Source organism: Ochotona princeps, chromosome 22 (genome assembly GCF_030435755.1).
Source record: "Ochotona princeps isolate mOchPri1 chromosome 22, mOchPri1.hap1, whole genome shotgun sequence".
In the NCBI taxonomy this organism is placed as follows: Eukaryota; Metazoa; Chordata; class Mammalia; order Lagomorpha; family Ochotonidae; genus Ochotona; species Ochotona princeps.
In genome coordinates, this window is record NC_080853.1 from 11,178,263 (window position 1) to 11,202,027 (window position 23,765).

The window sequence follows — 23,765 nt, forward strand, 5'->3', positions numbered from 1 at the left end:
AAATAACCAAACCTCAAACTTAGAGCTCAGATGTTTCAGATACATTGGGAAATGAGTCCAAAAGTCACTTTCCCAGCAAGAAAAAGAATACTTGGGTAGAAATAACTAAGCACCAATTAAAAACTGTGGTGGCAACTCTGCAAGCACAAGTCCAAGAAGAAAGTACTCAAAGGACAGTCGTCTTCCAATCTAGAAGAAAACCTAGCACTGAGACTGGAAGTCAATTCCACGTGAATGCTCTGTGCTACACAACCACACATTATAAACAGGATGTGGGGGCACAACACTTCAAAGATGAAGTGATTGAACATGAAAAAAAGAGACCCAAAGAAACAAGTTGAGACCCAGAGAGCATGAAAGAACTCATACATTTGAGCTAGCATTGTGACACAGCAGGTTAAGCTGACATTTGTAATGTCAAATCCCATATCAGAATGCCACTTAGAGTCCCAGCGACCACACTTCCTGTTCAGCTCCTGTTAATGCACCTTGGAAAGCAATGCAACATGACCTAAATGTCTGGCTCCTGCCACCCATGTAGGAGGCCACGGTGGATTTCTAGGCTCCTGGCTTCAGTCTAGCTCAATCTTGGCTGCTCTGATCATATTAAGAATGAACCAGCTAATGGAAGATGTCTCTCTCTTTCATATTCTCTCCCTTGTCTCTCTCTGTCTCTCTGATGTCCTGCCTTTCAAGTAAATACTTTTTTTAAAAAAAAAGATTCATGAATTTATAACAAATGTAAAAATAGAAAATGATGAAATGAGATTACAAAGAGAGATATAACAAAAGTTAAGAGACTCAAAGACAGGAAGGCAGATGCCAGCATGGTGGCACATGGAGTTTAGCCACTGTCTATAATGTCAGCATCCCTTATGAGCAATGGTTCAAGTCCCAGCTGCTCCACTTTCAATCTAGCCCTCTGCAAATGTGCCTCAGAAGGCAACAGATGATGACCCAAGATCTTAGGCCCCTGAAACCAATGTGGGAAACCCAGATGAAACTCCTGGCTCCTGGCTTCGGCCTGGCCCAGCCTCCGCCAGTAAGGTCACTTAGAAAGTGAATTAATAGGGCTCGGCAGTGTGGCCTAGTGGCTAAGGTCCTTGCCTGGATCCCATATGGCCGCTGGTTCTAATCCCGGCAGCTCCACTTCTTCTCTATCTCTCCTCCTCTCAGTATATCTGACTTTGTAATAAAAATAAAATAAATCTTTAAAAAAAAAAAGAAAGGAATTTCACATAAAAAAAAGAAAGTGAATTAATAGATGAGAAATCTCTGTCTCTCCCTCTCTGTGTCACTCTGCCTTTGAAATAAATACATCTTTCTGAAAAGTGAATGGATTACTTATAATTTACAAAAAGAAAGAAAATGGAGTTACATAGGGTACATCGAAAAACTTCATGAAAAAATAGAATTAAAAGATAAAACGAAAAAAAAAAAGATAAAATCATTTTACAGGGCCAGGGCAGTAGCAGAGCAGGCCAAACCTCCACACGAGGCACTGGAATACCATATGGGCTTCTGGTTCAAGTCCCAGTCTCCACACCTCTGATCCAGCTCCCTGCTTATGGCCTGGAAAGGCAGTGGAAGATGACTCAAGGCCTTACGCCCGGAAGAAGCTCCTGGCTTCCAAGTTTGGACTGGCTCACTGCAGCCATTTGAGGAATAAACCAGAAGATGGAGGATGTCTCTCTCTCTCTCTCTCTCTCTCTCTCTCTCTGTTAAAGATAGATAGATAGATAGATAGATAGATAGATAGATAGATAGATAAAGTTGATTTTGGTGCAAATAAATGGTTTAAATCCATGCATAGTTTGTTCATAATACAAGCCTTGTAAAGATCCCATGTCCAGAAGACAGAGCAGATCAATCATTCATCTCAGCTATATGTTGGCAGCGAAATATGGGGCAAACGGAGACTTTATGATGGACCATATCAATCAGTGGACGACCTCATCGAGCGAAACTGGCAGCGATTCATAACTGGAGAACTATTAACACCACTTGACCACATATTTCAGAGCATGCCCCACATCCGGGACTCGGGGTGGGCGGGAAACCGGGTGGGACTTCTCCCTCAATATCCCCCTTTACCTCAGATACATGATGGACACAATATGGACATAATAGTATTACCCACTTCCCTATCCCCCTGAACCTTTTTTTTTCTTTTTCTTTCTTTAACTGTAATTAACTATGTAAAGATTGTCAACAACAACACAATAAAATAGATTAAAAAAAAAAAAAAAAGCCCCCATGTCCATGTTCCTGAAAGGCAGGATACCTGTAAGGGAGGGTGGTGACAGAAGTCAGGGCTAGCCAGAGCCATCCTGAGGGCTGGCAGCAGCAGCAGCCACAAGCCTGTGGGATGCGGATTCAGAACCTGGCCCCCTTCCTGGCCCTGCTCAGCCAAAGATACTGCTTCCCCCTCCACCAACACACATACACTTAGCAGAAGGGTGAGGAATTAATTCCCTGCAGAGCAAAGCCAGAGGCTCAAGAATCAATGTCAATCACGGTTCATGACAGGCAGGCGATGCTATGTTGAAAACACCAGAATTAAGTCTGAATCCCCGTGCTAAACAGTAGGGGACAGAGGTTCTCTCCTTACCTACACCCCAGCTGGCTGAGAGGCTGGGACCCTGAGGCAGAAGAGCAAGGATTCCCCAAGAGAAACTAGCTCTGGGGGAAACATTTGGAAACATTCAACACCGGGGTGTCCAACAGGATACCTTGATCCTGACTCCTGCCCAGAGTGAGGCCCACCAGCCAAGAAGAGCTTCCAGCGATGCCCGCTTGACTGTGAACAGAGCCTGGGATCATCAGACAGCGGGAGAAAGCTCCAACTATGAAAGCAAAAAACAAAACGAGGAGAAACCTCCAAAAAATAAATCACACAGTAGGTGATTGACAGTAGGAATGCTGGGAAATCTCAGCGGAGAACGGCTGTCCAATGCAAGCAAGACACTTGTGGGAGGCCAGGATCCCATATCCGAGCACTTGAGTTTGAATTCCAGCTCTACTCCTGATTGCGGGTTCCTGCTAATACACACCTGGAGGGCCTGGCGCAGTAGCCTAGCGGTTAAAGTCCTTGCCTTGCACATGCCAAGATCCCATATGGGTGCTGGTTCTAATCCCAGTGGCCCCACTTCCCATCCAGTTCTCTGCTTGTGACCTGGGAAAGCAGCCCAGGATGGCCCAAAGCCTTGGGACCCTGCACCCGCGTGGGAGACCCACAAGAAACTCCAGTCCCTGGCTTTGGATCGGCTCAGCTCCAGCTGTTACGGCTACTTGGGGAGTGAACCAGCAGATAGAAGATCTTTCTGTTTCTCCTTCTCTCTGTTAATATGCCTTTGCAATAAAAATAAATAAATAAATCTTTTCACAAATGCACAACAAATGCCCAAAATGGTTGGCCTAAAGGAGAAAAGACATAGCAAAATAACCATATTAGTTAGAAACATGGATAAAGTGCCCAGTGCAATGGCTCAAAAGCTGAATCCTCACCTTGCAAGCAGCAGGATCCCATACGGGCGCTGGTTTGTGTCCTGGTTGCTCTACTTCGCATCCAGCTTCCTACCAATGGCCTGGGAAAGCAGGAGAGGATGGTCCAAGTCCTTAGGCTCCTACTACTCATGTGGAAGACCTGGAGGAAGTTCCAGCCCTGGCTGTTGAAGCCATCTGAAGAATCAACATTTGGGAGCCCAGTACGGTAGCCTAGAGGCTGGGCTCCTTGCCTTGCAACTGCCAGAATCCCATAAGGCACTGGTTCTAACCCCGGCAGCCCCGCTTCCCATTCCAGCTCGCTGCCTGTGGCCTGAGAAAGCAGTCCAGGATGGTCCAAAGCCTTGGGACCCTATATTTGCAGGGAGACCTGGAAGAAGCTCCTGGATTTGGATGGTTCAGCTCCAGCTGTTGCAGTACTTGGGGAGTGAATCAGCAAATGGAAGATCTTCCTCTCTGTATATCTGCATTTCCAATAAAGATAAATAAATCTTAAAAAAAAAAAAAAAAAAAGAATCAGCAGATGGAAAATCTGTCCCAGTCTGTTGACTTTTAAAAAGTAAGGAAATAAAAGTGAATTTTCAGTAATAAATTTGCAAGTATTGCAGCATTAAAAAAAAAGAAGTAAATCATTTATACAAGAGAAAAACAAGCCATCAGGCTGAACTCAGGCTCAGGGACAGTTGAAGCCAGAAGATCTGGGAGGAATGGGTACTTAGCATAAAATGGTGGCAGAGTTGGCATGCACTGTGGTACAGCCAGCTGTGACACCAGTATCCCAAGTCTGAGCATCATTTGAGGCTCAGCTGTTTTTCTTCCAAACCAGCTCCCTGCTAATGCTCCTGGGAAAGCAATGAATCACAGACCAAGCATTTGGCTTCCTGTCACCCACATGGCGGACCTGGATGCCTGAACTTGGCCTTGACCTGGCCCAAAGCTGGCTATTGAAGCCATTTAGGTCTACAGTCATACCCACCCTGAACGCGCCCAATCTCGTCTGATCGCGGAAGCCATTTGGGATATAACAACAAACTGAAGAACTCACTTGTTTCTCTCTCTCTCACCTCCAAATAAACTTTTTTTAAGGTATTACAAATGCTGTTAACCAAGATCCTATTTGCACAGAAATTAAGTATAAAGGGGACCCGGAGACATTCTGAAACATTAATGAACCAGAGTATATCAAACCAAAGCATGAATCTCTCTTATAAAACAACTTGATAATAAAATCTAGTACATTCAGAGAGAAATAAAGACAATAAACTTGTCAATGGAGATATTGGGACAAAATGATTGCTGTGAGCAATGAATCCAGTTAGAGTTGAAACCCAAAGTGTGTGCAAGCTAATCTCACAACTATAAAAATAATAATGGAGACAAGGAACAAGATATGGAGAAAAGTCTGAGGCTAATGAACTGTTCTTCATGGCAAAGAGTTCATTCATAGCAGCACATAAACATGCCGTCTGGGGCAGGTGTTGCAGCATACCTGTTGGGCAACCATTTGGGATGCCTGCATCACAGATCACAGTGCCAGTTCAAGCCCCAGTTACCTGCTTCCTGCTAATGTTCCTGGGAAGACAGAAGATGGCACGAGTCCTTGGGTCTTTGCCACTCATATGGGAAACACAGATAGAGTTTCTGATTCCTGATCTCACCCTGGCTCAGGTCCACACTTGGGGCTGATAGTGGGACACTGGGGCTGACACTTGGGACAGTGGATGGAACTGTCATTACGCTTTAAAAGATATAAATCTTGAAAAGATAAGAAGATTCACTCGTTTTTTTTAAAAGAAGCATATCATTTACCAGCATGATTCTCAGAGAGGCGCCAGTTAGATCTGTGGTGAAGTACATCTCAGCTATCAAAACTACTTAGCTTGCAAAACTGACAATGGCCAGTGCTGGGGAGGACAGAGAGCAACCGGCACTCCTGTGCATCGCCCACCAGAATGCAATGCGTCCGATACTCAGCAAGAGTTTGGCGGCTTCTTACGCAATGGAACACTTACCATATACCCCAGTCATTTCAATTCTAGATATTCATGCAAAATCCTGGATGCGATGATGACAGCAGCTTTCTTCAAACAGGCCAGCAACGTCCTTTACCTGGTGACTAGGCAAACAGGTGGCACACATCTACCCAAAGGAGGCAACACTTACAGCTGTGGAAGACTGACACACACAACAGATGACGCACAGCACAATCCCCAAGAAAGTAGAAAACTACCTTCTGGGTAACTAGCTGATTTTTCCAAGACAAAAGCACAGATACAGAAAGCGGATCAGTGGTAGCCAAGGTCTGGGTGAGAAGGTGCCCAATGGGGCATAAAGAATTGTGGAGGGATTCTTCCACATCTTGCTTAATTCAAGACTATGTATCTGTCAAAACTCACAGCACTAAAAAAAAAAAAAACCTCACAGCACTAACTCTTACATATTCTGTGAAGATTGGACTCAGAAAGGACAAGAATGGGAAAGTTCAGTGGCATTTTTTACAAACTATGCTTGTCGGGCTCAGCACAGTAGCCTAGTGACCTTGCTTCCACTGGGATCTCGTATGGGTGCTGGTTCATGTCCTAGCAGCCCCACTTCCCATTCAGCTCCCTGCTTGTGGCCTGGGAAAGCAGTCGAGGACGGCCCAAAGCCTTGGGACCCTGCACCCACATGGGAGACCTGGAGAAAGCTCCTGGCTTTGAACTGGCTCAGCTCTGGCCATTGCACTCACTTGGGGAGTAAATGAGCAGATGGAAGATCCTCCTCTCTGTCTCTTCTCCTCTCTGCATATCTGACTTTCCAGTAAAAAATAAAGAAATATATTTTTTTTGAAAAAGCTGTACTTGTCTTCTGATTTACTTGGGAAAACACTTGTGTTGCTTTCTTAAAAAAAAAATTACATTGGGACTGGTGCTATGATTTTTTTTTTTTTAAATGGAACGCTTCACGAATTTGCATATCATCCTTGCGCAGGGGCCATGCTAATCTTCTCTGTATCGTTCCAATTTTAGTATATGTGCTGCCGAAGCGAGCACAGGTGCTATGATTTAACACATTAAATTGCTACCTGCAGTGCCAACATCCCATGTGGATGCCCAGGTGGGTGTTAGTTTGAGTCCTGCCTACTCCACTTCTGATTCAGCTCCCTGCTAGTGTGCCTGGGCAAGCAGTGACAAGTGGCCCAAGTCATTAGTTCCCTACCCCAATGTGGGAGTCCTAAGAGAAACTCCCAGGCTCCTAGCTCTGGTCCTGGCTAGAGCAGCCTCGCTTTGCAGCCATTTGGTGAGAGAACTAGCAGATGGAAGATCTCTTCCTCTTTCGCTCCCCTCTCTCTGCAGTCCTATACTTCAAATAATTAACAAAAATTTTTTTTTAAAAAAATCCCATCATTGGATTTAACATTTTATCTGAGAATGCCACCATTGAGTGAGTTTATAATAATATAATAAACTATATGGATATTTGCATCCAATTTCAATCTTACCTCCAATTGTAATGCTTTCCCTGATTTCTCGTTGAACTTGGAGAATGTTTTAGGAATTAATTTCACTGATGGTGACAGTATTTGATTGAGATTCAGAAATTCCTTTGATTTTGCTTATTTCCCTTTCTTCTGTTTATGTCAAGTAACTTCCTTCAAAGAATTTTTTCTTTAAGAGGCAGAGAGATGAACAGTTCACCAACTTGCTTGTTTCACTTTCCCAAACGTCTACAATGACCAGATCTGCCCAGGAGTCAAAGCCTGGAGACAGAAATTGGATCCAGGTCTCCCATAGGTGAGGCAGGAACCCAACTTCTTAGCCATCACGCTGTCTCCAAGGGTCTGCATTAGCAGAAGCCACAGTCAGGAGCCAGAGCCAGGAATTGAACTCAAGTACTGCAATATGAAACATGGGTGTCTTAACTGCTAGGTTAAGTGCTTGCTCCTAAAATTACTTCTTAAGGCTTCAACTTTCAAAAAAAATCCCATTTTAAAAAGGCATTCCTGTCTATCACATTGTCTAGAAACTACACACAGAAAAATAGTTTAGGTGACAGTTTTGCGGGAGGAAGGTTGGGAGGTACTTCTACTTTCATCTTCTTGCATTAAAATACGTTAGTGCTTTTTAACGAAAAGACCAAGTCTTTCCCTGATCCCATCCCAGTTCTTTCCCCGTCCTGCCACCCTCCCTGTGTGGCTCTCCTTGGCTGTCACCACGCCCGTCCCCAACCCCTTTGGGGATTACACATCCTCCCTCTCTACTTCCTGGGGAGTGCCTCTGTGCACACCTGGGTCTTCAACACACAGTGCTGGAATAAAGGAGGCCACACGCCAAGGGTGCCAGAGGAGAAATCCTTTGTGAGTTCTGCAAGTAAAGAGCGTCTGGGGATTCTAATCCTGACCTCAGGTGACAGCTTCAAGAGAGAAACAAAGGGAAGGAGGGGACCAGCCTTGAAAGCCCTCAGCTCCTGGGAGCACGAGCAGCTCAAACATGCCAGCCTACCACCGAGTGCCAACTCTCTCCTCCCAGAAGGGCCTGACCCTTGGATAGAGCTCCATAGGCTGAGATTCTAGAGCCACAAGTAAAGCAAGTGAATTTCAGAATGGGACAGTGAAGCCTGGAAGACAGAGGCCGAGTCGATGATTCCATGGGCGACTTCTATCTGCAAAGCCAGCACTGTTTGTAAACCATCTTCCAAGACTGCACCATGAGCTCATCTGTTACTGCCCTGAGTAATGGACTCAAACCACACGCACTGTAGAACAGATATAGGTGCTGAAGCTGAGTCAGCTCTTTAGCCAGTGAATGAGTGCAACCCACAACCTGGCACATCTCTTTTCTCTTTTGATTCTTATACATCTCCAACTCCTCCTGCAAAGTGATGCAACTTTGGCCCTGAGATAAGTGCAAGTGTTCGTGTTGGCGGTGAACTACAGAGGAAACGAAGAAAAAGCGAAGGCCTCCAAGAAGTGATGATGTAGAACTATGAGCGGACTTTAAGACATTGATGAAAAAGGCATTAAAATAAGTTTATTCTGGTATAAAAATCCTTCAAATCCATGCCTAACAGAGTTCTTCAAAATCATCACAGGAGGGACCAACACGTGGCATAGTGTCAAAGCCATGTCTGTGATGCTAACATCCCAGTTGGGTACCAGTTCATGCCCTAGCTGCTCTACTTCCAATCAAAGCTTCTTGCTAATGACCTGTGAAAAGCAGTGGAAGATGGCCCAAGTGCCTAGGTCCCTGCCAGCCATGTGGTGGACCCAGATGAAGTCCCTGGCTTTTGGCTTTGACCTGGCCCACCCCTGGCCATTGCTTCCACTTGGAGAGTGAACCAACAGTTGGAAGACCTCTATCTCCTTCTACCTCTCTCTGTAACTCTTTCAAGTAAAATAGATAAATGTTTATAAAAACGCATACTGTGGCCAGTGCAATGGCTCAATCAGCTGATTATCTGCCAACAAGCATGGCATCTCATATGAGTACCAGTTCGTGTCCTGGCTGCTCTACTTCTCATCCAATTCCTTGCACCCATGCGGGAGACTTGGAGAGGATTGGCTCACCATTGCAGTCATTTGAGGAGTGAACCAGTGAATCTGATCTGCCTTTCCAATAAAAATAAATAAATAAATAAATAGAATTGCAGCTACTTGTGGCTCCCACACCCCCTATGGGAAAGCCTGCCTGGAACCCTGGCTCTGATCCCTAAATTCCTATTCCAGCATTCCTGCCAGTATGAGTTCTGGGAGGTAACTGGACTCACTTATCTAGGGTCCCCTGCCACCCACACGGGAGACCCAGAATGAGCTCCTGACTTGGGTCTTCAGCCGTGGTGTGCATGTGGAAAATGAAAGCCCAGCTAGAAGATATAAACAAACAAAATTTACATCAAATATAAACAAACAAAATTATAACAGTCAAGGTGCTATCATCTCTAAATGACACAGGTCACTAAACCCACAGGTAGTCCCTACTGTGTGGAGGTGAGGTTCAAGTACACACACAACCAACTCCTTCTTCAGGGTCAGACAACCAATGGCAGCCAGCAAGCACACTTACGATGCTTGGAAGGACGCACCTGCCATGCACCTGATCTAGTCTGGCTCAGGTTCAAGGGCATTGTTCAGGGGCAAAAATCACACACTTTCAAAATGAACACTGCAGGTGCTCAAGGCAGCTGGGGAAGCAGGCCACACAGGGCAACAGCCCTGGACATCACCCAGTTCAGTTCAGGCGCAGGATGCCTCACACCACAGAGCTTGTGGAAAGCTTGTGGGCAATGAAACCTGCCTGCCTGACAGTCGTAGGCCAGGAAGTGGAGGACAGGCAGAGAACTCCCTTGCTCACCCACACAACAGGCGCTGCTTTGATCCGAGACCTCCAAGTCTAAAAACTATTCATTAATGTCATTATTTGATACCATGAGGATTACATGAGCTGGTGGGGGGTCAGTTCCCAAAATCAAAGAGGGCTCAAAACAAAGAGGCTGGAGGCAACATGCCACCTGTGCCCTCACACAGTCAAGATGAAGACGCAAGGCCATCACACAGTCAAGTGCCTAGCCCTGCACTTGGCGCTCACAAAGCACCAAGCCATGTTGGCTGTGCTGCTAGCTCATGAATGTTCCCTGGTGAGGCTCAGAGAAGGAACATGACTCTAAAGAGGTTCGGGGGCTTGGGAACCAACTGAGTCAGTCTGTGGTTCTGGGCTACATTATGCCCAAGGTTAGAACTTCGGGACTTACACATCTCCATGCTAGGTTCACTCCTTAAATTTCCATCCTCAGACTAGCCACAGTGACCTCATATCCCCAGATCAAACTGCTGGCACACAGGGGAAAAGTCAAGATTGGTCTGTTCTCAGTGGGGTCTGGAGTCACTGGACTCCCAAGGTGGGCAGCAATCGACAGTGGGGAAGGAAAGCAAAACAACCCTCGTGGAGACTCTTAAAGCATCCAAGGGGAAACTAGAGCCAGAGGAACCAAAGGAGGCATCCAAAATCATACCTGTAGTCCACCCCACAGAACCCTCAAAGCCAGAATGATCCTCTGGTCTAGTCTTTCTTTTGCCAGATTGGGGAAACCAAGACCCAAAGCAGGGAGGGAGTTAGCCCAGGCCATGGGCTCAACACAACAAAGCCACCCCTCATCCTGCTCCCAGGCCCAGGGTCTCATGCCCTTCCATCCCCAGCAGGACGACTCTTTGTACTTGCTCTGCACCTGGCCAAGACCTTGGCCATGAGCTGCCCCGAGACATTCTGGGTAGCTGAGGCAGGGTGCTCTGCTTTGTGTCACACCTGTGGCAACAGCTGAGTTCAACTGAATGCTCACAGTCATTTCGCTCAAAGCAGGCTCAGCTTCTATCTTTTGGGGTTTCAGAATGAATCAGGCTTCCACCGGCTCCTGCTTCTGCCTAATGGCAGGGCTATATACGGTAACGTTGCAAAAATGATTCTGATAATTAGTCATCCGGACCAGGGGAAAGACAGCAGCAGACTCTCCAATCTCACTTTGTTTTCATCAAGAAAATGATGCCAGCAGTAATTCTCGCCCTACTTAAAACACGCTCCTCAGCTAGGCCCCACGGTCGGTCAAGTGCACCAGCCCCTACCCCGCCAATAGCTTCCCCACACCTCACTCCTTACTTTTTTTTTCCAAGATATTGCTATTTATTTATTTAAAAGGCATAGGACCCAGCACAGTAGCCTAGTGGCTAAAGTCCTTGCCTTGCACGCACTGGGATCCCATATGGTCACCAGTTCATATCCCAGCGGCCCTGCTTCCCATCCAGCTCCATGCTTGTGGTCTGGGAAAGTAATAGAGCATGGCTCAAGGCTTTGGGACCCTGCACCCACATGGAAGACCCGGAAGAAACTCCTGGCTCCTGGCTTCGGATCAGCTCAGCTCCAGCCATTGCGGTCACTTGGGGAGTAAATCAGCAGGTGAAAGATCTTCCTCTTTGTCTCTCTTCCTCTCTGCATATCTGGCTTTCCAATAAAAATTAATAAATATTTAAAAAGAAAGAAAGAAAGGAAGAGAGAGAAAGGCATAGAGACATAGAAGTCTCCTCACCAACTGCCCACAACAGCCAGAGCTGGGTGAGGCAGAAGACAGGAGGCAGTGATTCAATCCAAACACCCCATGTGATGCCAGTGACCAGTGACTGGGACCATTACGGTCTCCTTGCAGAACGTGCGTTAGCAGGAAGTTAGAACGGGAGATGCAGCCAGAACTTGAACCCAAGCACTCCAGTACAGCACTGGCTCCCTGGGGCACCTCAGATTCCTGCCGGTCACTCTGTAGGCAGGCAGATCCCTCCACTCACAGGCTTTCTACCACCTCGGTCCTGTCCAGATCCATCCCACACACTGACACCAATTATGTTTTGGGAATTATAGTGGAGGCCCCACGCCTGTCAGGACACTTAATCTTCTTTGCCAGACAGATCTTACTGTCTCATTCTGAGGATGAGAAGGGTGAGGACTGAAGGACGCTGGCCCTCATCTGCCAACACACCCTGCCTTCTTGCAGTGTGCCCGAGATGAAGAGCTCAATTCCACCTGCAGTTTCTGCAGACAAGGCGTCCCTGCCTGACACATCCCTGCCCAGTTAACTCCTGCTCACCCCTGAGAGCAACTCAAGTCTAACTTTCTAAGGAAAGACTCTCTCACATCCTCCCTTAAACTCCCTACACTCTCTTTTTTTATTATTATTTTTAATTCATTAATTACATTGTATTATGTGACACAGTTTCATAGGTACTTGGGTTCTCCCCACCCCTCCCCACCTACACTCTCTTTCAAAGCAGTGGCTTTGAGTTGTCATTTCATAGCTAAGGGATTATTTGCTGTGATCTGGCTCTTCCACAAAAGCATGGATTCTGGGAGGGCAGAGATGGGGTCTGTCTTGTCTACATACCCAGAAAGAACACATTACAAGGGTTTAGTGGCGATATATTGGAAAGTGGGTGGGTAGATGGATGGTGGCTGGATGGGCAGGTGATGGATGGATGATGGTGAATGGACAAATGGGTGGATAGATGAGAAATGTTTTTTTTAAAACAGTTCCACTCAACCAAGTAAAAGGTGGGTCAAAATGCCATCTGACCACTTGCTGTGTGTGATAACCACACACACACACACACATACACCCCACCCCACCTCCCTGGAGCAAGGGCCACAGCCTCACCTTGGGAACTCCCACATCTCCCACACATCTGGAGCTGCAAAAATACACCTATTTTCCTTGGGAGGTCCAAGAATCTACAGTTAACAAGCCCCTATGGAGTTCTGAGGGACAGGTGACCCAAACCCACATTTGAGGATCCCTAACTCAGGGTGAATCCAAACCAATCTGAGTCCCCAGGGGGAGCTGCCCAGCACCCTACCCCACAGCCTGTCCTACAACTTTTAGGGATGTCAGAAGTGGGGCCTTGCTGCCCTCTGCTGGTGGTAGGAGTGCTGCCGCTGCTGGGCCTCCAAGCCCCGCAGCACGGGCCTCCAAACAGGCGGGGTTCCTCTTGGCCCAGTTCTGCGTGGGACCAGAGGCCCTGGGGTCCACTCCCTGGCCATGTTCTGACTCCAGTGATCTCACCAAGACTTTTTCTCCCACTTTTTAATTAAAACACTATGTTTCCCAAACTGTGCTTTTTTTGGATAACACCTTGTTCATTTTGCGTTTCTCATTCATTTGCTACTTTAACTATTAGTCATCATTCCCCACATTAATTGTGAAGACTTCATTTGAAGAGAGAAACTTAAATACCCACATGAAAAGGAGGAATAGTTTCATTTAAAAACAAAAGTGAGAAGGCCCAGCACGGTAGCCTAGAGGCTAGGCTCCTCTCGTTTGCAACCACCAGGATCCCATATGGGCGCTGGTTCTAACCCCGGCAGCTCCATTTCCCATCCAGCTCCCTGCTTGTGGCCTGGGAAAGCAGTCTAGCACAGCCCAAGGCATTGGGGCCCTGCATCCGCGTGGGAGACCCAGAACAGGCTCTGGGTTCTTGGCTTCAGATCAGCTCAGCTCCAACCACTGTGGCCACTGGCAAGTGACTCAATGAATGGAAGATCTTCCTCTCTGTCTTTTCTCCTCTCTGTATATCTGTCTTTCCAATAAAAAGTAACATAAATCTTTAAAAATTTTAAATTTTTACAAGGCTTACTGAATTTTAAAAATAAAGATTCCTATTTTTTTGAGAATAAAAACTGGCAGGTGGGCAGCAAGAGACACAGCACCTATTCTGATTGGTTGACACTCATGCTCTGCCAGTTGCCACCCATGTTTCTGATTAGCCCTGCTGATATGCATCAAAATTCATGTGACAACTCAAATAAAAATTTTCCATCAAAGATTGGCACTGTGGAATCATAGGCTAAAGCCTCAGCCTGTGTGGCACCAGCATCCCATATGGGTGCCAGTTCAAATCCCGGCTGCTCCATTTCCCAACCAGCTCCATGCTTATGGCATGAGAAAGCAACAGAGGATGGCCCAAGTCCTTGGGCCCCTGCATCCACACAGGTGACCCAGAAGTAGTCCCTAGCTCCTGGTTGCTGACTTCAAAGCAGCCCATCTCTGGCCTCTGCAGCCAGATTTGGAAAGTGAATCAGCAGTGCAAGGCAAGGACTTTACCCACTAGACTATAATGTTGGGTCCAAATAAAAATAAATCTTAAGTAAATACATAGCCTGGGCCTGGTGCAATAACCTATTGGCTAATTTCCTTGCCTTATATGCACCGGGATCCAATATGGACGCCGGTTCTAATCCCAGCTACTCCACTTCCCATCCAGCTCCCTATTGTGGCCTGGGAAAGCAATACAGGATGGCCCAAAGCCTTGGGACCCTACACCTGCATGGGAGGCCCAGAAGAGGCTCCTGGCTCGACTTCAGGTCAGCTCAGCTCCAACCATTTGCAGTCACTTGGGAAGTGAGCCAGCAGGTGGACGATCTTTCTGTCTCTCTGTACGTGTGACCTTCCAATGAAAAATCAAAAAACCTGTTCATCACATACCGCCAACTATGACCACCTACCTCCTGTGGGACGTGGTAGGTATTACCCAGCCCTTTACAGTCAGACCCTAAGGATCTAAGTGGGCCATTACCAGTGAGCCTTACAGAAAGTACTGGGTTAACACCAGGCACCTCCTCACCCAGCAAATGTGGAAACAGGAATATTCCCAATGCTGAGGACGCTGACCCCACAGGTGCAAGGGAGTCCCCCAAAGACTCTGCCTGTGTCTTCCTGCTCCCTCAGAGAAGCAGCCTGAGCTGAGGCTGGCTAAGGCACCAACCATTCTCCCCCTCCACTCCTTGTTCACTTAGCCTTTCCTGCGTCCTCTTCCTCCCAGGAAATCAGAGTGCAGTTCATGCTAAGCGTTCACAGGCAACCCCGCCTCCCCTCCTGGCACAAGCAGGGAGCTGGATGGGAAGTGGAGCAGCTGGGACATGAACTGGCATACATATGGGATCCTGGCTCATGCAGGGTGAGGATTCAGCTATTGAGCCATCACACCTGGCCCTACAGAAGCATCTAATTAGGTGTCAAAAATATCACACACAAATGTTTTTAATATTTATGTTGGCACAAAACTATTTGAATTCCAGGAATATTTATTTCCCATTATGCACTTTCTCAAGAAATTTTGAAAACTCTTACAGGGAATGAGGGATCAGGAGAGGGATAAGTAAAGAAAAGGGCCTTTGTTTTCCTGAAAGGTGGTAAAACGTTTATAAAACTTCAAATTCTGATGAGTTATCTGTGTTAAGACGTGGAGGGACCACTCAGAAACGACGGGTGGTACAAAATAGTGGGAAAATATGGCCAATTTAAAAAAAAAAAAAACTATTTCAAAGAAGGAACAAGATAAATGGAGAACATAAGAGACTTAAATCCAGCTCTGTTGGACATCATACTCAACATGTACAGTCAAATCAACACAACACAGAAGGTCACAATCAGTCTGGAACAGCAGCTTTCCCCACGCCACCTACCCTGCCGAAGAGTGGACAGGAAGTGACCTCTCCGTGATGATGAAAGCTGCCCATTGTGACCGCTGCTGACATCACAGCATCTCTCGCACTCTCAGGGAAGGGGTTAGGTGTATCTCCTTCACCTCCCTGTGCAGCTGAGGCGATCTTTGGCTCTTTAAGCTGCTTGATGTAGCTCGTCTGTCTCAAGTGCTGTTGGCTAGCTGTGGTCTTCGCGTAGCTACTGCTGACGGCCTCCGGCCCCTCTTCTGATCCACCACCGGTGGTTCCAAGAACAAGGGGCTTGGCCTAGAGATTTCCAAGGGCCAACACTAGGCAGAGGACAACCACCTGGTATACCAAAGGACTTTTCCAGGAGATTCCGGGCAGTGCAAGACCCTGCTCTAAGAACAATCCCTCATGGAGCCAGAAGTCTTAGAAATCTGCCCTTACAATCCACACCACCGGATTCCACTCAGCAGATTCCAGTACCATCTGGCATCCTGTAGGAGAAAGAATCCCAAGAAAGCCAAAAAGATGGCCAGCTGCAAATATAACGCCTGCCACGTGGTTCCCATTAAGAAGCTGGGAGAGCACGAGGCTTCCTGCGTCAACAGAAGCTCCATGGAGGAAGAGAACAACTTGAGCCCTCTGCAAGTCAACCTCCCAGGCGCAGAGCCAGACAAGGATCCGCTGCAGCTCTCCCCCTGGCTTTCCAGTTCTGACATCTGGAACGTCGAAGGTGCCGACTGCCACCCGATGTTCATCCTGAAGACTTTTGTCCCACAAAAGCTGGTTTGTCAAAGTGATGTGAGAGAGTCGGCAACAGAGGAGACCAATGCCCAGAAGATCCTCAGACCAGGACAGTAAAAATGCCAGCCACAGGAAGGACCACAAGTGCATCCATCATACGCGTGCAACATGCAACTCATTGGAATAAAAGGTGTGCAAAGTACGCCCCAGCCGGGTAGCTTGTCTTTCTTTACCTAGTGTACGGGTAGACATCCCAAAGGCTCTAAAATGCTCCCCTGGCCAAAGTGTGTATGTGTGTGGGGGGTGGGGAGTGGGCACTGGGATTACATCAGGAAGGATGGAAGGCGATCTCTGCAGTCAACCGATGGAAATCTATAAAATCACACACGTACACTGTGTTGGACTGGGTGAGATTCCACTCCTAGAGTTTTGATCCTAGGATTTTTGAAGCAGGAACTTCAAACAGTTCCTAGAAAATGTATATTATTAGGAAGAAGCTTAACAGTATTTAAAAAAAAACTTCTGCCTCAAAATGATCTTTAAATTCCATTTCCCCACATAACTCACGCAGAACGCGAGGCAGGTGCAGGATAATGCATTGTAGCAGTACTAGCAGATCAGAAGGGCCCACTTCTGTGCACTACCTACCGCATGGCCACACTATGAAAACAGGACATGGCTCAAAGACCCAGCAGGGAAGCGCTTTCTGCACTGACAAGGAGATTAGGACCTACCGAGGAGCTTGGCAACCATCTTGGATCAAGGGCCAGAGAGTGAGTCTCTGCCCTCCACGCAGTGTAGGTGGCCACCTCTGGGCTCTGGCATTGCCCTGGGTGATAGGAGAGCCAATGAAGGCAGGTTCCAATGAAAGTGCGGAAACAGGCTGGGTCTGGCTTCCTGGTAAGAGAAAAGCCTGAGGGCCCAGCGGCGTGGCCTAGCGGCTAATCGCCTTGAACGCGCCAGGATCCCATAAGGGCGCCGGTTCTAATCCCAGCAGCTCCATTTCCCATCCAGCTCCCTGCTTGTGGCCTGGGAAAGCAGTCAAGGACGGCCTCATGCATTGGGACCCTGCACCCGTGAGGGAGACCCAGAAGAGGTTTCTGGCTCCTGGCTTCAGATCAGCACAGCACCGGCCGTTGTGCTCACTTGGGGAGTGAATCATCGGACGGAAGATCTTCCTATCTCTCCTCCTCTCTGTGATTCTGACTTTGTAATAAAAATAAATAAATCTTAAAAAAAAAAGTCAAGCCTGAACAGTCTTACTCAACCGCCTTGGGGGAGCACAGGATGGTGTGCCTGGAGCCTCTCTCCAAGGCCACGTCAGAGGAGGAGTATGACCATGGGCTCCCTTTACCAGAAGAGATGCTCCTCCCTATAGGCCCTATAGTACCTCTGACGGGTTATCTGGTTCAAAGTTAAAACGTGTTACTTATTTACATACATAATGAAGTACATGGAAGCAGATTTCCTATCTGCTAGTTCACTTCCCAAACGCCCACCAACAGTCAGGGCTGGGCCAGGCCACAGCCAGGAAGCAGAAACTCAGCCCAGCCTCCCATCCCACTTGGGTGGCAGGGACCCAGCTACCTGAGCCATCATTGGTGCCTCCCAGAGTCTGCACTGGCAGGGATAGCAGAGTACTGAACCTAAGTACTCCAACACAGTCCCTAGGTCATATCCACCCCTAATGCCTACATTTTATTTGAAAGAGTTGCAGAGGGCCCGGCGGCGTGGCCTAGCAGCTAACGTCCTCGCCTTGAAAGCCCCGGGATCCCACATGGGCGCTGGTTCTAATCCCGGCAGCTCCACTTCCCATCCAGCTCCCTGCTTGTGGCCTGGGAAAGCAGTTGAGGACGACCCAATGCATTGGGACCCTGCACCCGCGTGGGAAACCTGGAAGAGGTTCCTGGTTCCCGGCTTCGGATCGGCGCGCATCGGCCCGTTGAGGCTCACTTGGGGAGTGAATCATCGGACGGAAGATCTTCCTCTCTGTCTCTCCTCCTCTGTGTATATCTGGCTGTAATAAAATGAATAAATGTTTAAAAAAAAAAAAGAAAGAAAGAAAGAGTTGCAGAGACAGAGGTCTTCCATCTGCTGGTTCATCCCCCAAGTGAGGCATTTGCTCAGTACCTATGCTGTGCCAAGCCTGGCTGTTCACTGGGCAGAGGGCAGGCACTACTGCCAAGGGCATGGCCCCATGCATCCTCCCACTCTAATAAGGGGTGCACTGGGCACCTACGCCCAAGCTGGCACTGGCTGTCAAACTGACCTGTCCATACACACCTTCAACCTGAACATTTGTAGGTGACATGCAAGAGAGGTCTTCAAAAAGCTCAGACAACACCATTTTTAAGTCCCCAGCACGAGGAAAGCCATGATCAGAGAAGCTGACACCCAGAGTCCACATCGGGGGAAGAACTGTGTTCCAAGGGCTCCAAGACATGTCTGGCCACTAGTGGGCACACACAGTTCAACTCGGAGGTGTTTAATCACGGTCCTGGTTCAAGCAACACCTCCTTGATGTCTGGGGACAGCTAAGCTTGCAGACCTCTCAGGACAGCGTCTGCTGAGGATGGTCAGCTCAGGTGGTCAGGCTGCTCCTGGTCCATCATTGACCCACCCAGGGTCTCCCCACACACTGGCTTCCCATGCACCCCAGCTCCATCACTGCCATCACTTCTATCACCAGGAAGAGAATTTCTTCTTAGTAAAGAATCAGTGTTCACTACTGCTACCCTACAACAGAGCAGGCTGCTAAGTAACCAAATTCCCTCTCCCATTTGCAGAGGTCTAAAAGTGAAGCTCGGAAAACTGCTTTAGGGAGGATGATCAAGAAGGCACCAAGAGTGGAAAAACACAACGGCCTGCTAAGGCCAGTGCTTCTTGCTGCTGTAAGCACACCAGTGGCCACCAGGCGGCAACAGAGCACCCCAGCCTTGCACAGAATGAATCGGTCCAGCAGCACATAACTTTTCCCAACTGTATTATCTAATGCAAACACAAAAGAAGCAACTGAAAATAACAGCACTTTCATGACTTCCCATTCTCTTTGACTTCCAAAACAACTAAAGGCAGAGGCCGAGAGAGAGCTCTATTCAGCCAAGCAAGCAGCCTCACTCCTAACCGTGGGTGCTGTGGAGTGTTTGGGAGTGAGGCAGCACATGGAGATCTCCCTCCTTCAAAATAAGCAAGTGCATATACCAGTGAGCTGGGTGCGACACAAAGATTAGTCACTCCTCACTGGGGGATGGAAGATTTCTCTGCACACTCCTCCTAAACATGCTCACCTACACTGTTGACATATATCCTGTTAGAATTATAGACTTAGACCACCCGAAAAACAGCCAGGTTCAGCGAAATCATGTTTCAATGCTATAAACTGCTAAAGACTAAAATTAAAATAGGCATGAGACAGCTGAATAGCAATCTAAGCCATTTTAAGGTGTGTAGAACACGGTTGAATATAAACCAAAATTGAAATGTCTATGAAGAAGTCACAGGTTGTGGTTGAGAACCTGCATTTCCTATTAACATATTGGTTAATCAATACCATGTCAATTAATGCCATAATGTTGTAAATGGCTGCAAATATTATGTTGGGACTTTTAATTGATTGGTATGATACTCTGCCGGCTCTACCTTTAGACCAGAGATGGTCTCACCAAGAAACCATTGAACTTACCAGGACAATAAGATGCTGGACTTTATGCTCCAATGAAAGAATGTCAACTGAATTTGAACTATGGAAATGCAACAAGGTGGAGCAATCCACCGTGGGGGGAGGGTTTTGGGAGGGGCAGGGGGAATCCCAGTGCATAAAAAAATGTATCACATATGCAATGTAATTAGTTTTTAAAAAAAAGGAAATGCAATAAAAATATATGTTAAAAAAAAAAAAAAGCAAGTGCAGGGTCTGGTGTGGTAGCTCAGTGGCTAAAGTCCTCACTCTGCTTGCACCAGGATTCCATATGGTTACTGGTTCCACTTCCCTGCCTGTGGCCTAGGAAACCAGTAGAGGACGGACCAAAGCCTTGGGACTCTGCACCACATGGGAGACCTAGAAACTCCCGGCTCTGGCCTAGCCCCACGCTGGCTGGTAAGGGTATCTTTCTTTCCTTCTTTGTAACTCAAAAATTTTTTTATAAGATTTACTTAGTTTTATTGGAAAGTCAGATCTACAGAGAAAAGGAGAGAGTCAAGACCTCCTGTCCACTGGTTCACTCCGCAAGCAGCCACAATGGCCAGACTCGAGCTGATCCAAAGCAAGGAACCAGGAGCCTCTTCCGGGTCTCCCACACAGAAGCAGTGTTCCAAGGCTTTGGGCCACCCTCTACTGCTTTCCCAGGCCACAAGCAGGGAGCTGGATAGGAGTGGAGCAGCTGGGACTTGATGGCGCTCATAATATGATGCTGGTGTGTGCAAGGCAAAGATTTAGCTACTGGGCCCACTTTCAAATAAATCTTTTAAAAAAAATAATAAATAAAAAATCGAAAAGCACCTAGCAGCAGCATCTTGGAAAGCAATGCAAATGGGACACATGGTGGGATACATGTGGGATACATGGTAAAGCAACTCCAGGCACACCACTGCATGGGCATGGAGCCACTCCCCACTTTCCCATCGCCTGCAGATAGGTTCTCCTCGGGGATTCAAACTTCCCAGTGCCAAGTCCTCTCTCCTTCCCACAGGCTAGTCCAGACCCAGCCTCAAGCCACTCCCTGGCCTCCAATTGCCCCAGTCCCTATCCTCACTGAGCTGACCACTTCATCAACCACAAGGTTCCCTCACACTCAGTTCCTGCTTGGTAACAAAGTACCAGCACCTGCCAGCTGACCGTGACACTGAGTGGCCATTTTCCCAGAGTCTCGTCAGCTATTCAGGTACTCCGAGCTGGGCCACATCCCCTGAGACTGAGTCGGCCAGGATACCCCTAACCACCTGTAGGGTCTGAATTTGGAACTCTCACCTCCCCCAGCTTGGCAGTCCACAGGGCCCACACAAGGTTGCAAGGAGCTATGGGGCTTGGCCAGCACTAGAATGATCAACCAGTCTCCATATCCAGGGACCTCCCAGCTCGTCTTGGTATCCCACACCACCCAAAACCACATCCTCCCATAACATCTGCCCATCCATCAGGGAACCCCAGCACCCCCAATCTGCCCCAGCCTCTCCATGCCGTCTCTAGCTGCTTAAGTTCATCCCCAGCCTAGAGGTACCTGCCCACCTCCATCAGCCAAGGGACCAAGAGCTCTTAGGATGGCTGGGCCTTGATTACCAAAGTCACCCCCAAACCATACAGGCACCAAGTCCCTTCCCAGCCACCATGGTGGTCAGGACAGTCAAACCTTGTCATGGCTGTCACCTCCCACCTCCTTGGTGGTCATCAGCAACCCCTTCCATCCTCCACTTAGTAGCCCAGCTGCTGTCACCTCCACCGTGCCACCCAAGTGCTCTACCTCAAATACCAGAAGCAGGCCTGGCGTGGGGAAGTGGACGGAGCAGGGGGTTTAAAAGACCCCCAATGTGTCATGTGTGAACCCAACAGCCCACTGTGCAGTTCACGGGGAGGACACACCCTTCTCTGAGGCTTCTTACAGCACCTGGCAATGAGACAGCAAGACCAAGGGAAGCAGGCGCCAGGGCAGCCGGGGCCAATTCTGAAGAAGTGAGACCTGCAATCCACCTGCAGCCAGGTGCACTCCCAGGCTGGTGGGCCCAGGAATCTGCATCTTTAGTCAGAGGCAGGCAACTCCACAGTCAGTCCTCTTGCAGGTCTGCCGGGCTGCAGTGTGGCTGGGGACAGAGCTGGGGGGGCACAGGTCAGGCCATATGTGAGGGGTCTGGGGCCACTAGGCCTGCCCTGACTCCCACTCAGCCTTAGCCACTGTGGCCAGAAGGCTCTGCCTGGCAATCCCTGTGCCCGGTCTGACCTGGCAACCTGGCTCAGCAGAGACCAAAGCCAGACAAGGAACATTGAGGCCGAGATCCAGGTTCCCAGAGAAGGCTCTGCGGGGAAGAGCGGCAGCACACAGAAAAAAAAAACTAGTTTATTCTTTAAAAATTAAAAAAAACGAGCCAACAGGAGCTGGACAAGAAGGAAGCACCCCTGCATACATTCCCTGGCCCAGGCAAGGGTCTGAGATGAGGCCAGGCCCGGCCAGAGCTTGGGAGAAGCTAATAGGGCCCCGTGCAACACGGGGAAGGAAACAGGTAGGCCCAGGGGCAGGACTTTGTTCTGTTAGCACCAGGAGCCGCCCGCAGCTGTGCGTGGCCAGTGTGTGACCCTTCTGCCCCCACCTGAGCAGTCTGGGAGGGGCTGGTGGCAGAAGGCAGTCACCTGTGGGTGGCTCTCACACCCACACCCCTGTAAACACGAAAGAGTGGCTCATGCCCGCCAAGCTCTCAAGACAGGACAAGGGTCCGAGATGTTGAGCTGGGCTTCAGGCGGCCCAGGAGCTGTCGGGCCTTCTCCTGCATGAAGAGCTGGTCCCTGGTGCCCCCACAGGCCACCATCTTCCAGGCGCTGGTCATCTGAGGAGAGACAGGTGTTACCATGCAGCAGGGACAGCAAGAGCCTGGCAGACACTGAAGGTCCCAGCCAGGGATGCGGGCGACGGTGTTCCCCCGAGTCCCAGAAGCCATACTCCCATCCCAGAAGCCAGACGCCCTCCTGAGCCTCGCTGAGCAGCCCTGGCAAAGCCGCTCCCCATGTCTAGGCTTTGCCAACTCCTAGCCAAGAGGCTGCCCTAGATCAGACCTGGCCATACTCCAGGGTAGACCCTCCTTGGGAGGACAAGCTGCAGGTGGCAGGCAGGAGCAGGGCCAGCCTGCCTGAGGTCAGACACATACTGAGTAACCAAAACAGAGCTGGCAGCTTAGTCACGAGGCCCCAGCCATGGCAGGGGGAGGGGGAGTGGGAGGGGCAGAAGCAGGGTTGTCTCCAGGTATGGGATCAGGGGAGGTTTGTGGCCAGAGCTCAGGGAGCAAGTTACTCAAGCAAAGCCAATCACAGGGATTGGTCCCGAGGGGAGCTGGATGAGAGCACTCACCGGGGCGGGCATTGCCAAGTGGCCACGGGCCTTCGGCGCTGGCCCTGCCCTCTCCGGCTTGGCCTGCAGGAAGCCCTGGTTGAGCAGGCTGTTGTCCTCTTTGATTCCAGACAGGGTGTGGCAGGTGGAACCCGAGGCGATGCTGGTTGGCTGAAATCAAAGGCAAACCCAAATCACCATTTGGCCAGGAACGGTCTCTGCAGGGAGGGAGGCCAACAGGGAAGAAGACCGGCAGGGAGGCCACCCCCTGCCCCCAGGACCTCGTAGCTCCGGAACTGCTGAAGGGCCACTTCTCTAAGCTTTGGTTTCCTCTGGGTGGGGGGAGGGTTGTAACCATTTGCACTCAAAATAATAGGTAAAGAATTTTTAACAGATCTCTCTTACTTAAAAAGACTGTAAGAAAACCTTTGGGCCCATATAGGCCTGCATACCAGGAAGGTAAGCAGCCAGAGAGATCTTCAGCTCCACCCTCCAGGCAGGGTTCAGAGAAAAGGACCCGAGGGAGCATGTG

General features: G+C 48.8%; 2 protein-coding genes and 1 non-coding gene across 3 annotated transcripts in view; 1 reads left to right on the plus strand and 2 right to left on the minus strand.

The window, feature by feature from the left end:
- Positions 1-6,429: 6,429 nt before the first annotated feature.
- Positions 6,430-6,536, minus strand: LOC131483061 (U6 spliceosomal RNA). Its single transcript, XR_009247492.1, has one exon. It is a non-coding gene; the product is annotated as a U6 spliceosomal RNA (small nuclear RNA).
- Positions 6,537-15,536: 9,000 nt separating this feature from the next.
- On the plus strand, positions 15,537-16,407 carry GTSF1L (gametocyte specific factor 1 like). Its single transcript, XM_004585816.4, has one exon. The coding sequence runs from the start codon at positions 15,873-15,875 to the stop codon at positions 16,320-16,322; it is 450 nt and encodes a 149-aa protein (XP_004585873.2). The 5' UTR covers positions 15,537-15,872; the 3' UTR covers positions 16,323-16,407.
- Positions 16,408-22,238: 5,831 nt separating this feature from the next.
- Positions 22,239-23,765, minus strand: part of MYBL2 (MYB proto-oncogene like 2) — a 28,285-nt gene continuing 26,758 nt past the window's right edge. Inside the window, exons 13-14 of the mRNA XM_004585815.2 lie at positions 23,255-23,404; positions 22,239-22,736 (exon numbers count right to left, since the gene is read on the minus strand). Coding sequence (XP_004585872.2) covers positions 22,608-22,736; positions 23,255-23,404 — 279 coding nt within the window. The 3' untranslated portion in view covers positions 22,239-22,607. The remainder of the gene's footprint in view (positions 22,737-23,254; positions 23,405-23,765) is intronic.